Source organism: Python bivittatus, unplaced genomic scaffold, assembly GCF_059951505.1.
Source record: "Python bivittatus isolate LINGU-HERP-01145 unplaced genomic scaffold, Pbiv_v1 ctg000570_np1212, whole genome shotgun sequence".
NCBI classification, from domain to species: domain Eukaryota; kingdom Metazoa; phylum Chordata; class Lepidosauria; order Squamata; family Pythonidae; genus Python; species Python bivittatus.
In genome coordinates, this window is record NW_028277097.1 from 2,694,698 (window position 1) to 2,710,810 (window position 16,113).

The following is a 16,113-nucleotide window of genomic DNA, read 5'->3' on the forward strand; positions in this document are numbered from 1 at the left end:
CTATAAACATGCACACACAACTCCGTATTTTCAATTCATGCAGCCAATCAGTAACTGCTAACAAATATCTGATACTCTGTTTGAAACCTAGAATGCCTCAGTTAAAAAAAAAACCTATAATAATTTACACAACGATTACAAGTTATGAAATACACTTGAACTGGGCAAAAAGAGAAACTAAATGGAACCTAGAACATCTCTGGTACAAAATTTAAAATTTCAATACAATCACTACATACTCCATAGTATGCTTCTAGGATGCCAAACCAGAGCAGCTCATTCTTGGAACATTTCATTTTTCTCTCAGAATGGGCTGATCAGAACCCATTCCAAATGCAATCCATACTGTTCTGGATGTTTTCTGATCCTAAATGGATCTGGGCTGTATCCGTAACAAGATAAATTACTCCCTGTTCCAGAAGGTACACTTCCAGAAAAATAAAAACTATCCCTGAATTACTTAGACCAGCTATTTCCAGGAGAAAACAGAGCATTCCAGAAATGCATTACTCTATTTTGCATTTAATTATATGCTTCTTACATATTTTCAGAACATTGTAATCAGACATCAAAATACCTTTAGAAGTTGTTTTCCAACTGTTGGACTCATCTTCTCATCCACCATTAAAATGACTATTCCTCGATCATCCATGCCTCGGCGGCCAGCACGACCAGACATTTGAATGTATTCACCTGAGGTAATCTGAAAATATGAAAACATTAGACAAAATACTGATGCACCCTCTACCATTAAGTATTGCATAAATATATATAGGAATGGAAAAAAACAATATATTATTTTTAGCATAATGCAGTAAAATAATTCACATCTTAATTCTTCACTGTCTAGTTTCTCTCTCAACCTCTTCTCCCTTCTAATTAGAGCTGGACAGGTGAATCCATCTTCTGGTGAGCAAAAAGATACTTCACAGTAAATCCAGCTACTGGAAACATAGCACACAGAAAAGGATATAATACAGTGGTATTCCCAGGGTAAGTTAGTGTAAGTTTTACAATACCCTGTGACCAAAAGCCCCATCTGTCGAGAAGAACATAGCTATTTTATAGTCCTGTATAAAAGTAGATGGCTCTATCCAGATAGCTGCCCTGCAATGCCTGTTAATGTTATACCTGCTGTTATGGCTGTTAATGCAGCTGCCCTCCTTGCCAAATTACTGTGATGCTAGATGGGGGTTGTCTCTGGTTCGCTGTGGATGTCCTGTGTTTTTTGCAACAAAGTAAGAACTGGCTCTTCACCCTTTACTATATGTTTGGGATAGATTCTTAGAGTCCTCTGCACAGTTAGCTTGGGCCAGCTCTATATTCTAGGATGGGCTAGGCTCATTGGGAAGCATTATCTTGGACATGAAACAGGGACCTGATCTTGATATCACCAACTGCAGTGGAAAATGTACTGATCTCCTATAAGAATGCCACTAGATCCCAATTCTACTTACTGGAATTATGGCTACCAACAAGGCAGCCACTCAGGTAAGAATATTAATGAGCACCTGAAGGGAGTGGTCCTCAAGATTATGAGTACCAAGGCAGAGGCCATATAGGGAAGCAGTAGATAACCAGGGGTGAAAATGGAATAGTCCTGAGGAAGTGGGTCTACCCATCTATGCAATGTATTTTTGGTTAGTCCCTTCTCTGGCCTGCCTTTAGGAAGTCCAATAGGTGAGAGACTCCTGATGTTGGAGCCACAAGTTCCTGGATTTTGCACCACTGTTTAAAGTTATGCCAGATCAATCGATAAAAGCTTGGTGGTGATCAGTTGCCGTGAGGTCAAGATGATCAAATGGATTTGTGCATAAAAGAAAAGATGAAAGATAAACCAGCCCAACAGAATGCAAATAGATGGAAATACATTGTCCTATCCATTAACAATGGAAAACAATTCAATACCAAATCATCTTTTGTCCAGCTTGCACCCTCTGAATGCGCTGGATTATAATTTCTGTAATTCCTACCATCCCAACTCATTGTGTACTGGCTGGTTGAATTAGATTCTAGCACATTTCAAGATTCCTGAGTTCACAAAGACTAAACTAAATGATACTTGTACTTCACTCTGCAGATATCTTCAACTATTTATAAGGTCTCCCTGCCTTTATAGTATGGATTCCAGTTTACTAGAAGTGCGGACAAAACTGAAAATGTCCTAGGTTTTGGCTGGATAAATTTTGAGAACGCCTGTGTATGGAACACATATTCCAGATCTGTCCCAGACCAAGTATGGTCTGGATCCAGACAGGACATGTGTGTTTTGGTTCATATAAAAATCAGTCCACACAGATAACGTTTTTCATTTTCCCAATGCTTACCCATCGGAAATCTTTCCCATCAAACTTCCGGGCACTTGTAAATAGTACTGTCCTTGCTGGCATGTTTATTCCCATAGCAAAAGTCTCTGTAGCAAATAAAGCCTAAGTAAAGGCAACAATGTATAAAAGAAATCTGTTACCACATACTAATGTACCCAGATTCAACTATATATGGTTTAAAATCCTAAATAACAAAAAAGCAGACAACTAACAAACTCTCAAAGTACAGTTCCCACAGTGTAGCTGTGAACGGAAAGGTATTCTTAATTAGCCATACTTCTTTATGCCAAACACATAGCAGTAACACTTGGTGTTCAACACTCTTACATTAGTGACTTTCTTGCATGAGAAGGCCATTAGTAAATGAACTGCTCTGTGAAAACTTTCAAGTGTTCAGGCTGGGGACAAAGTTGTTATAGAGCATGTTACCTCAACCCCAAATGCTATAGGAATAAGTTAATCAAAAGACCCAACATTACTGGTTCTTCACCTCCATTCAGTTCAAAATGTAGCCCTTATTCAACATTTGTTTTAAGCAGATTTAAACATTTTATTTGAAGCAGATTAATTTAGTTCAGGCATAATGTTGAGACCACATGACTATGTCATAAAACCCAGCACAACACAATAAAAAAAGAATTTTCTGACCTAATGTAGATATGAAAATGTGTACAGTGGCTCACAGAGTGGAAACAGTGTCTTATGTATAGTATATGGTAGAAAGTGCACACCTTTATCAGTCCTTCAGAGAAAAGAATTTCTATGGTTTCCTTCAAAATGGGAAGTAAGCCCCCATGATGGATTCCAATACCTCGTTTTAAAAGTGGAAGCACATGTTCAACCTATAAGCCCAAAAATAAGAGATGAATCTTATTACATATTAACTGTGGTTCGTAATTAGTTATTAGCTCTGCTACATGTGGTCAGCAAGAATTTTCCCCAGCAGGGAATTTAGACAATTGTCTTTTTCTTCTGTTTTTGAAAACTCAGGTAACAAATGATTAAGATAAACATGTTAACATGAACCATATATACAAATAAACTAATAACAATTTCAGTAATTATGAAAACAACAGAAAATACACTCTTATGTCTGCTGAGCATATCATATAAACTTCATCTTCAAAGACAGCAAAGGTTTGTCTATGTTGCCCAAGATATAATATAGAATATATTTTTTAATCTCATTCACTAGCACTAGGATTAAAACAGACATTGAAAATTACTTCATGGTGGCAATATCACAGACATTCAATTTAACATACTAATCTCAAAAGAAACAGTAATGATCTGATATTTGATTTCCCCAACTGACTCTCCTGCCAAAGCCATCAAATATACAAAAGCCAAGCTTTAGAAGACACAAATGTTTGCAAGGTAAACCTAACATTGTAGCAAGTCCAACTGATATATGGAAGTTTCATACAACTCTGACTTGCTAGAAGAAAATATTAAACAGAGTGACACACAAATGTGTCCTTGCATCTAACAGAAGGCCCTTTGATCCTGCCGAAATCAGGGAGAAGACTAGAAGAGAAAGGAATTTGGTTAGTTAAGATTGTGCAAAGCATTCAAACATGAGCTTTGCAAAGGATGAAACAGATACCATTATTATTAGCAAAGTATTAAAACAGCCATCACTTGTGGAGGGCTCAGTGTAGCTGCTTGCAGGGCCTTCTCCATTTGTCTCAACATGTACCTGCATGTAGTTCCAATGACTCCATTAGAACTATTCCCAGCACATTTACATATATAGGCAGAAACCAGGAAAGGCCAAAGGATGTGGCTGCATTAAACTTCAAGGATGGGGACTGCCTCTCATCAATGCACTTGGCATTCCTTTCAAACAATTTGCATATCCCTATTAATTCCCTTTTCTTAAATTTTTCCCTGAAAAAGATGATTCAAGGGGCTATAAGAGAAAAGATTCCGATGGCACAAGGGGTTGAAAGAGAAAAGATTTAGGACTGCATGCAAGGAAGGACACAGTGAAGTAATATAAAAGGTAAAAATGGTGCCTAGACATATTGTATCCGTTTACAAAAAGTATTGTTACCAAATTAGTAATTTCATCCAAGATTTAAGTTCATCCATACATAGCTCTTGTAACAAAAATGGCTGTAAAAATGCATTTGCTGTTACAGATTTCCTATATTTTGTAAATTAAGGAATAGATCTTGTATGATTCTTCTTCATTGCTAAGAAAGTGAAAGGCATCGGTCCTACGTTGCTACGTGCAAACAAGCTCCTGCAGCCTTAAGCACTCACTTGTGGGAGCTTCTTGTCTTCATCAGACAAACAGTCAATTGCATTATTAAACACTTCTTCAACCATCCTTTTTTCTTCATCTGAAAGAAAAAATAGCTATGCGTAAACTTTTTTCCTTATCCCCTTCAAAAAAGGCCATGTTTATAACCAAAGTCTACCAAGAAATCTGTTAAAAAGGCAGACATTGAAAGCAAATTAACTGAGATATTGTTATGGGAATATAGAATATTTCCTCTCACTATGATGGGCAGATCAGATATTTTCTGGGATTTTTTGAGAGTGCTCTATCTCATGACAAGTTACAGAATTGAAACAAAGTCAAAATACATTAAATATAATAGTTTAAATAAATTTGTATTCAGTAAGACTGAAGCTTAATTGATTAACTACATTTAAGAAAGAACTCACCAGCCAACTAAACCTGTTTTGACCTTTTCCCTCCTAAATGCCATAATGTTACCAGAACTACCACCACCACTACCTCTTCCTCCTTCTTTTTGCAGCACTAAATATATTTATTCCTTCTCTGTGTATTGCCTATTTAATAACATTCTCTAGATGATTAAAAACAAAATGTTTTAAAACCTAAAATTATAAATGTAAAATAAAATAACTATACTATAAATAAAACATTTTTAAGAAGGTGGCCAGCATCCTCAGCAGCATGAAACTAAGAGGACCAAGGGGAATTCTAAGGTAGGGAAATTTCAAAAGCAGGTTCCAGTATGTCAAAAGAGGAAAAAAAGAAAGCCACTGGCTAGTCCCAGCTTCTTGACCAGAGAACATATATCTGTTTTTATTTTATTCACTATAAGAAAAACATTAACGAGAAATGCCGATTGATGAAAAATAAGCTAACATTTAGAAGTGAGTAGTACACACCTGTGTTGAAATCCAGTTTTGTCATCTGAAGTGCATAGGCTTCACAATCTTTCTTACTGAAACTGAATATAATTACTGGTTGGAAGTTTCTTTCCATGATCATCTTTACAATCTTAAATACATTTGAGGGACCTATGAAGACAGCAATGCCAGCAAATAGTTTAGGTTTTGAAGATGAAATGATGACAGTTTCTTCACTTTAATTTCAAAAACAACACCTGGCTAATCTTGCAATATATTTATCTAACAAGATTTCTACCAACCTTTGGTTCCTCCTTTCCTGCCTTTCTGGTCTCCTTTGGCTAAATCACCTGCATCACGAAGTACCTGCATGGCTGTATTAAAATTATCTTCTCTAAAATCACCCTGGAAGACAAAAGCAAATTTTAGTACAGGTAGTCCTCGCTTAGTGACTGCCTTGTTCAGTGGCCATTCAAAGCTACAACTGTGCTGAAAAAATAACTTTATGACCATTGCTTGCATTTGCCACCTTTGCAGCATCCCTCAGTCATATGATCACCATTACAGTCAGTATGAGTTGTCCTATGCCTGATCTGTTGTTTTTCTTTTTTTTCTCCCCTTGCAGAATGGAGAGATTGAAGAGGGAGGGATTATAAGAGAGTAAGCAGGCACACAATGGGAAATACATACCGAAAGGAGCATGCCTGGGGCTGCCAGCACCACCGCCTTGCTTTCTATGTGCATTCCCCATTGTGTGCTTGCTTACTCTCTTGTAACCCCTTCTCCAGTGAATGTAAATACAAACACTAATTCCATTCTTGCTAATTATCCCAGTGGCGAACATTCCAAAGGGTGGGGGAGTCGTTAAGAGGCAAACAAAAGCCAAAGGTGTGAAACTGATTAGCCTTGTCAATTTCAAGCTGGAAAGGTTAGTCGTGGTCATGTGATTTCCCACTTAGTGACTGCTTCACTTAATGACAAAACTGGTCCCAAATGTGGTCGCTAAACAAGGACTACCTGTTTTACATTTGATCCACATACATATAACTTATATTGCCTGGAGTTTTTCAGAAACTGAAGAGCTTAGAACTTCATTCTGATTTGTACCATGATGACCAATGTATACCCTTTATTTCGATCATTAAGGACTCTAGTGCCATTTCAATCTGCTACTCTATGTAATTTGAGGAAAAGTGACCTCCTTTTCAAACTTGTCTTTAATAACCATGAAAGTTAGGAACTTGGGCCTTCAAGAGAGAAAATAAATAAAAGCTCATTCTCAGGGCACAACTGCATATTTTAAGAAGCATATTCTAATTACATTTACGATGCTATAAAGTTGAAAGGTAAATTTATGAGAATCTATCATAATCTCAATGGTTAAAACATTAGCTTCTTAAAAATTACGCCACAAATAATTATTTAAATAGGATTGCAACATACATGATAGGAAAATATTTCATATTTAAGGAAATTATGTTATAGAATCCTTAGATATTCAAAAAAGAATACACTCAGTTCTCAGACAACAGAATAAATAAATAGTTAATTCCTTATCTGAGTATTGATCCTTATATACTAGCACTATGTACACTCAAAAATCCAGGGGAACCCTACAAATAAAAACATATTGTAAAACCCCTATAGAGGAGGCATCCAATCAGAACTCAGCATGTTTAGTGACCTCAGAATGCTGACTGACCACTGGAGAGGAATAATGACTAAATGACATAACGACTAAAACAACAGTCAGAGGAAATGCACAGATTACCCTGCCATGTGAAAACATTTCACTGCAGGTCCCACTTGTTAATCACTATTCCCCCCCCCCAAAATTACTTTGACTAGGATCAAAAACAGAAGCATAATTAAATTTACATATAGAAAATTTTATTCTTTGCCCCACGGCAAATTATTTTTGAAGCTAAAGAAGGTTTGAAAATAAGCTTTTAATATGGCACAGGAATTGATTCAACAAAGCAGTAAGCATCCCAGTGGGCACAGACGACTTCAATGTGGCTTTCTCCTTCTCCAGAACTTAGCCCTGATATTTACCAATACAATTAGAGAAATCTTACATGTAATTCAAAGAAACATAGTTCCTTACATTTTCATCAACTACAAGGTGAAGTCCATCTCCCCCTGCTGGAAAAATATAATGTTGCAAAGGAGTTGGTCTGTAATCTGTGTAGATCACATGGCAAGGCTGGTAAACAGAAAATATATTATTTTAAAAGATTCTGTGTTTTTTTATATATACAATACAGCATGTATTTACAATGTCTAATTTCTAAGTTTATCCTTAAAATAACCCAAATGAGGTTACATAAGGCTGGCAATAGGACTCTACAGTCTGCAATTAATGATAAATCAAAAATTCTCAGGTTTGGAAAATCCATATTAATTCTCTTGTGTCTTATACAACTCTATTTTTACTTGTTTTATTTTTTTCTGACTGCCAGCCTTATGGCTGTAATAAGGAATTTATCTGAAAAATCAGAAATCAAGAATATAAATCTGAAATACATGCTAGAGGAAGTTAAAACTAGGTTGAAATAACCTACTCAACTTAATTCAAGTTCTTTTTACATAAATAGACATAGGATCTGCCTGTATATAGGCTTAGTTACCTCAATTCTCATTCACCATGTGTTTTGGTATTCCAAAGCTAATTCTCAGTCTATCAAGTGGGTTAACAGCACTATTGCAAGTAAAGATAAAGGAAAAGGCATTTTACCTGTTTGTGAAGATGGCATATCCATTCAGCAAACTGGCGTGCATTTGGAATAGTGGCAGAAAGAAACACATAGTGAACATTATCAGGAAGTAAAATAATGGTTTCTTCCCATACCACACCACGTTCTAGAAACAGAAAATTCACAGGACAGCATCATGTTCATTGTACTAGGTTTCTACACACAAAAACTTATACATAAATGTGTAAATGTATAGTACCTGAATCTCTCATGTAATGAATTTCATCAAATATAACCCAAGCAACTTCACGCATGACCTCAGAACCTCTGTAAAGCATACTTCTCAAAATCTAAAAAGAAAAATAAATATGAAAATGACCTATTGAATATTGCAAGCAATGTGCCAAGCACATCTGGTTGGATCTGCCCCTCACAAAGGTCTTGAAAAGTATGTTTGGAAGATACCTTGCTTAGGTCATCAGGTAGCTTTAAACTAAATCTGGAGGGGGAGGGAAATCAATAAGCAGAATCACACCCAAAACATAAGCCCAAAGGCAGTAAAACCTAAAACAAGAAAGGAAGCCGTGAAAAGGAAAGGATACAGCAAGCAGACTTAAGAATGGCAGTATTAAAGGACTCAGAGTATGGAGAACAAACAGGAAGCATTTGAAGTCCTAGTATACTGGGGGGAGGGAAATATGACATTGTTAATGACATTGAAACCTAGTGACATATGTTTATCAGATTCTGAGGCCACACAACTCCAAAAAGACTGAGTGGCTTACAATTTTAAAAGTATATATAGTATAAAAGAAAAACAGGATTGCCTGGACAAAACAACATCAATAACATTTGGAAAAGGTTCAACAGGGGCCCCACAAAAACCCAAACCTGAGGCTAGGAATGAAGCCAGGGCTTCAGAGGCTTACAGAACATTTGAAGGGTGGGTGCTATATGTATCTTGGGGGGGATGCTGTTCCAAAGGGCAGGGGCAGTGACAGAGAAGGCATGCTTCCTCAGCCCCACAAGATGACAACATATAATTGGAATGTACCCACTCTGTCCAGTTGTACTGGATGGGCAGGAACTATTGGAGGTAGGCACTTCTGAAGGAGGGTTAGAACTCATTATTGGATATAATTCTTTGAAAAGGAAGAGACTCAATGAAAGGGGAGGAGGGAGGTTGCATTATATGTAAATAATGACTGCACTTCCACGGACACCAAGAATGAAAATCCTGCTAAATGAATCTGGGTGAATATTAAAGGAAAACAAAAAACAAAAATGACACTGTTATGGGTGTGCACTATAGGCCACCCAGAAGATATAGATGAAAACTTTGCAAATCAGATCGTCAAGGTGTCCTGGAAACATGCACTGTGTTGGATTTCAAGTATACTGACATCAACTAAGAATCAAACTCATGTGGGACATCTATAGGTTCTTGACATATCTTGCACTCAACTTCATTATCCAAAAGATGGAAGATGGAACTAAAGGACCATCTATACTGGACTTAAAACTTACTAACAGGAAATAAATGGTTGAGGAAGTAGAAGTTGTAGGAAACTTGGGAGAGAGTAACCATGAAATCCTAGAATTTACCACATTGCAGGTAAAGAGAATTTTCAGATTAGTGTTCAATATTTCAAGAGAACTGACTTCAAGAAGCTAAGAGAAAAAGTGGGAAGGATTCCATGGATGGAAATCCTGAAAGGAAAAATTCTGAAAAGTTAATTAAGCCCTAAACACACACACACACACACACACACACACACAAAATGGGAAGCAGCTGATGAGACCAGCATGGTTACATAAAAAACTCTTTGAAACTGAGAAATGAAGAGAAGTTTAAAAAATGGAAAGAAGGGCATATAACAAAAGCAGAGTATTAGGAAATAGCCTGTAAGGATGAGGTCAAGAAGCATATGAATGAGCTGATTTGCAAAATTAACAGAAAGGCTTATTTGGATATAGGCAGAACAAGAAGAAAAGTCAAGGAAATTGTCAATATGTTGATTGGAGAAGATAGCAAATTAGTGATGGACAACAGGGAGAAGGCTGAACTGACTGAGTCCTATTTGGCATATCTTTTTGCAAAAGGAAAAAGTAGTCCAATGTGTCAGAAGCTGCATCATGTGGGGCAGAAGAGAAATGCAGGTCAAAATAGTTAAGGGAAGTGGTGAGAAAATATCAACTTCTGCTCTGAATGAATTCAAGTCACTGGGGCTAGATAAATTATATTCCAGGGTGCTAGAGGAACTGATGGATGTGATCTCAAAACCATTAACTGTGATCTTTGAAAATTCCTGGAGTGCAGAGGAAGTGTCAGAAGACTGAAGAATTCTTAGTGCAGGAATCCACTTCTACAATACCCCCCAACAGTTGGCCGTCCAGTCAGATGGCCATTTAGGTGTTTGCTATCCCATCATCTTTGAGTTTCTTGTAAATCTGATCATCATATTCTCCAATTCCATATCCAAGTCATTCATAAGTATGTTAAACAACACCGGGCCTAAACTGAGCCCCATGGTATGCAACACAACATTTTATACAAGCATGTACAAGATTCACTTAGTCTAACAGAGAGGCCAAAAGCCAGCACAGGAAAGCTTAACAACCAAACCTACCTCTGTGGTCATTACAAGGCAAGATGCCGTAGGATTGATGGTGACATCCCCAGTCATCAAGCCAACATCTTGAAATTCTTCATACATCTCACGATATTTTTGGTTACTAAGAGCTTTAATAGGACTGGTAAATATCACCCGCTGTTTTTCTCTTAAAGCCAGAGCAATGGCATACCTGTAGTACATATGTAATACTCATTATAAACTAATATGCTTTGCAACATTTCTATAATATCTAGTTTCTACTGTTGATATTAAATAATTGCACAAGCTGAAAAAATGTACATGTTGTTTATTATGAAATCCAATATTTCCTCTAATAACCACAGGAATCCTTTGGTAGTATAGCAATATGAAAGTAAATAATGGAAATAATATATACAAGGGTCTGCTGTCTATAATAAAACTAAATACAAGAGTAACAAATATTGTGCAAAACATTCAAACTCAAATTTGAAAAATCTGTTTTCAACTTTACAACTGCCAGAACAGCATCAGAGTACCGTCAGTACAGTAAAAATAACTGATTTTGAGCCCAAATTGTGTCTATTTTTGAATCATTTTGCAAAGTCTTAATAGTGACTCACCCTAAGTCATTCAATAGGAAAACTGAACTTGCATGTACCCAGATCCGATCCAATCCAAAACCCTGTCTAACTACAATGTCCCAGTGTTGTGAATCTTAAATATTTTATTTCTTCAAACAATATATGCAATAGTACTATTATAATAGTACTAAATACTTGAAAAGAACTGTGTGCTCTAAAAATCTGACTGAAACATAGCACTGGCACAGATTTCCGGACAAAAATTCTTTTGAAAAAAAAATGAAGCAAGCTGGGCAAACCTGTAGAGCAAACCAATTTTAAAAATTAAACAGCTGCCAATCACTCCTCCATGTTTCCACACCACCAAATCATTTTCTCTTCATTCCATACTGTCACACCCATTGATCTAACAAGCTTAAAGGTACATAACTAGCCTCATATGAAATGTATTGTTATATTCTTTCTGTAGCAGAAATGTAAACATACATTAACAAAATGGAAATATGATACAGAAATGTAGAAAGTGGCAGATGATTTATTTTACTATTTTATTCAAAGGGAGAAGAATTTATATTTTTAAATCCACCATAGAGCTACTTACTCTGCACATACAGTTTTCCCTGCTGAGGTATGAGCAGATACTAAAACAGACTGATTGTTATCCACACACAAAATAGCTTCTCTTTGGAAAGCATCAAGAATGAATGGATATTCCTAAAAAGAAAAAAAAATCTGATATATAATTTACTTGTTCATTAAAAAAATACTCAGCTTAGCAGCAATTCTTCCCAATAGCATAAGTTCATATATATATATTCCAGAACAAGTGATCATAAAGCAGCACAACTTTTTCCATATATTTATTACAGATTGTATTTGGTTGGTTTGTTTTAAAAAAACTTCACACTCCTCAGGATATTCTGGAAATTAATATCTTCAGCAACCGTAATGCAACAGACATTAATGTGATAGAGAAATTAATAGTCATAAGAACAACTGATACACAGTTAGCTTTGTTAACTGCCTTGCTTCCTTGGCCCTTTTGGGACCAACCTGCAAAAGGAGTATCTTTGAAACACAAGAACTTTAATTTTTAAACACTATCTAAAAATCTTCACTGGAAGAATTCTCTTGTAGTCTAGCTTCTTCAGAAATTGTATTAATGGGCTTCTATACATTTAATATCAGAACAGAATTGAATAAACAGTGAAATAATCTGTTCCTAGAATCAACCGAAGCTACATGACCCACATTTAACGATCTTCTAGTCAAATAACCTTGGACAAATTCTAACACTGTTTTCCTCAAATCAACCCTTACTATTAAAATGATAGATATTTGCATCTTCTTAACTTTCAAATAAAAGCAAGCCAAATAAATGTTTATGTCTATGCAAATAACTGCCACAAAGTATTTCACCCTCATCCATTCTTCTTTACAAGACATAAAATTAAAGGGATAAGACTTGTAAATTACAAACCTTTGCAGCTTTTCCGGTTCTTGCTTTCAGGGCTATGAAGTCCGCATCTGCAGGAAGAGCAACCTAGTAAAAAATATTTACAGTCATTTGCAATATTTTCTAGAAATAAAGTTCCTGATGTCCAAAGCAAAGTACATTATGCTCCCTCCTTCCATTTTCCACCTAACAAAAAAAAAAGGGATGTAGTCTGGCTGAGGGAGAATGATTGGCCCAAAGTCACCCAGCGAGCTTCTATAACTGACCGTACATACGAACCTGGGATTTCCCACCACCTCTCCAATGTCTTAACCACTACATCATCTGCCTTTGTATCAGAAACAAAATAATTTCAAACAATTTAAATCCAATTCTTTGTTTGTAAGCCTCAACAATTAGCTTTGTCCAACTAAGGTAATAGATCCCCTCAACTTGTTGCTTTTGCTTTACCAGTAACTTCAGGTACATTTCAAAACAGTAACATTATTAATGAGCCTGATCATATGGTCTGCAACAAACTGACTCCTTTTCCAGAGCTGGCAACTATCTCAGCTCCTTATGAAAGAGTACTCTGTAACAAGCTTTCTCTGGTAATGAGGTCAGTAAAGAGGGAAATTGCCCATAACCCTTAATGTTGTAGCTTAGACCCTAGGATTAACTTACAACTTTGTGCTACAAAATGTCAGTGTTTGTTTTTAAACAAGGGAGATCTAGAAAGCTTTATCTACCCTTTCTTTCTAAAATAAAAGCTTTAGCTGTTACTCTTAAGTAACAGCTAAACTAATGAATATCACAATACCTATGTACTTCCTACCTATATAAAGTGTTTGAGTTTCACTACATTCTAGTTTTGGAAAGAAATGGAAACCAGGGGCTAAGTATAGCTATATAGAGATGAGACTATGCACACAAGATTCTTTGTGGCTTCTATTTCCATTGAGGATAAATTTTTAGCTCACATTATAATGGTGTTCAAAAATGTCTCTCTTTCCCACTACCTACTCTCACACAGAAAAGTAAACTACTGAGTAGTTTCTATAGTATTCTTAACTCATAATAGTAGCACTATATATAATAACATTCAATCACCACCAATCTCGCACTCACCTCATGTGTACAGCCTTCAATAGTTTCAACAGCTTGTACCTTTACTTTTGGCATCACATCTGCCAAACTGAAACCAAAAATCATGTTAATTTATTACTCAGTAATGAAATGTATATGATATACTTGACTTTTCAAAGATTAATAATGCTAATAATGATCATTATTCATATTTCCAAATCTACAATTTGGAACAACTACAATTCAGGTGAAAAATCCAATTCTCCAAATGTGAAGACAGGGTAAGTTTAAAGTGAGAAGGAATTGCTACTTCTCTCATTGGCTAAAGGAAGCCATTCTATCACATTTCTTACTTTCCCTAAATAATCAAAATGCTTCACATACATTTCTTTCAGCAATTCTTGTTCCTGGAGTAAGATTTATTATACTCACTGGAAGCAATGAAAAATACAGGATTGCTTTACAAGATCATTTCTAATGCAAGCAGTTTTACGTGATAAAACATTCTAGTAGCTTCTAATGTATGTCTTTTACAGTATTTTTTTCTGTGCAGTTATTCATATATCATTTCTATCTCTTCAATTCTAAAAAAACCCAATCATTTCCAAGTCTAATATGTACAATTCATTCTTACTTAAGATCTTCCGTGGTGAAGTCTTCCACCTTTGGTCTCTTTCCCAAAGCTGTAATATCTGCACTATTAACTTCTGCATCACGCTTTTTTTTGGTTTGGATTTTTGCAGGTGCCAAAGATTTGCCATCTCGTTGTTTTCTAAATAGAAACATCAAAAATAGGGACCAGGAACCAACCCTGATGAATCATATAAACAAAGCTTAACAGATAAACTCTGCATATTAATTAATTAATTAATTAATTAATAAAATAAATAAATAAATAAATAAAAATTGCATTGGTGAAATAAGTTCCCAAAAGCATTATTACCCTCATACATTATCTCTTAACAGTCTCCAAGCTGGAAAAAAGACCATCATTTTTCCTGAATAGGTTGGATGTGAAAGGGAATGGGATGGGAAAGGGAGGAATCAACCCCCAAAACTGGAAATATTCATCTGAATAAGCAATGATGGCATTCAGCAAAGAGAACATGAAAAACTCAAGAAAGGGAGAACCAAACCCACTTAATAATTTGCCTGAGGATCCCCGAAGTGGGGAACCAGAGGTACCACACACAAAGGAAGCTTCTTGGAGGCGAGATGGGGAACATTAAAGCATGCAATTACTTCAAAACAACGTGGAAAACACTATCTATAATACCTGTTTCATTTATAGCATTATTTCTTTCTTAGATTTATATCGCAGCTTCAGTCCAGGATTTGAAGAAGGCGCAAACTGGTACCTCCCTTTATTTTATCCCCACAAGAATCACGTAATGTAGTTGGGCTGAGAGAAAGCGACTGGCACAAAGTCATGTGGTGAGTCCAGTGACTGACCCTGAACTCGCCAACTCAACAGACGAAAAGCTGCATGCAACACGTTGGCTCTCTGTATCTCGTGCATCCTGGTCCCACATAGATAAAAACGTAAACCGGAATGAAATCCAGACCTGCAGAGAGCAACTTTTTCCATTGGCTCTTAGTACCCAAGAAAACGTCCCAGAGATGCTCCCTCGCCTGCTGCACTATAAACCTACATCTGAGGAGCCCCTTAAATTAGAGGCATCTCGAAAAACTAAAACACTCAAGCCCACCACTAGGAAGAGATCCGTCCAACCCCTCGCTTTCTCCTCACCCTGACTTGCTTGAAGTGGCCGCCTCGGATATCCCCTTCGTCTCCTTCAAGCCAGAGCCGGAGGCGGCATCGTCTTCAAACACGCTGAACAGCTCATCGCTGAAGGCGTCCGCCATCTTCCCCACAAACGCGCACCAGCAGCTCCCACCATACACCGCGTGTAAACAACGATAGAATTAAAAGGGGCTAGAGCGGCATCCAAAGCGAAACTTCCCATCAACAACAACACCAGCCGGTTGCCCATAGAGATAAAAAGTAAAGAAATGCGTACCCCAATTTATCCTTCTCAATACTACTTTAATAAAACCTTTCTCTCAAAATAAAAAACATTAGTAAAAAAACCCCACAGAAACAACTTATCAAACTACGAGATATTTTTCTCTGTAATTTTTCTTGAGCAATTCTTAACGAGTGAGAGACAAACGTTAGAATCTAACCGGAAGCGAGCCACCATGGGCGGAAGTGATCATCTACAGCTGCCCGAAATAGGCCCTGCCTATCACTTGCCCTGATCCAATCAGAACGGTGGT

The 16,113-nt window shown here is 36.6% G+C and overlaps 1 protein-coding gene across 2 annotated transcripts in view; it reads right to left on the reverse strand.

Moving 5' to 3' along the window:
- The window catches only part of MTREX (Mtr4 exosome RNA helicase), a 47,539-nt gene extending 31,795 nt beyond the window's left edge, over nucleotides 1-15,744 (reverse strand). The window contains exons 1-15 of one of the 2 annotated variants that reach the window (XM_007421342.3): nucleotides 15,584-15,744; nucleotides 14,468-14,605; nucleotides 13,876-13,942; nucleotides 12,793-12,855; nucleotides 11,914-12,026; nucleotides 10,765-10,939; nucleotides 8,394-8,484; nucleotides 8,176-8,300; nucleotides 7,546-7,644; nucleotides 5,741-5,843; nucleotides 5,478-5,609; nucleotides 4,596-4,675; nucleotides 3,059-3,169; nucleotides 2,328-2,429; nucleotides 578-703 (exon numbers count right to left, since the gene is read on the reverse strand). In XM_007421342.3, the coding sequence (XP_007421404.1) occupies nucleotides 578-703; nucleotides 2,328-2,429; nucleotides 3,059-3,169; nucleotides 4,596-4,675; nucleotides 5,478-5,609; nucleotides 5,741-5,843; nucleotides 7,546-7,644; nucleotides 8,176-8,300; nucleotides 8,394-8,484; nucleotides 10,765-10,939; nucleotides 11,914-12,026; nucleotides 12,793-12,855; nucleotides 13,876-13,942; nucleotides 14,468-14,605; nucleotides 15,584-15,699 (1,641 nt within the window). In that variant the 5' untranslated portion in view covers nucleotides 15,700-15,744. The remainder of the gene's footprint in view (nucleotides 1-577; nucleotides 704-2,327; nucleotides 2,430-3,058; nucleotides 3,170-4,595; nucleotides 4,676-5,477; nucleotides 5,610-5,740; nucleotides 5,844-7,545; nucleotides 7,645-8,175; nucleotides 8,301-8,393; nucleotides 8,485-10,764; nucleotides 10,940-11,913; nucleotides 12,027-12,792; nucleotides 12,856-13,875; nucleotides 13,943-14,467; nucleotides 14,606-15,583) is intronic. The other variant, XM_007421341.3, reaches the window with a different exon arrangement.
- Nucleotides 15,745-16,113: the final 369 nt, after the last annotated feature.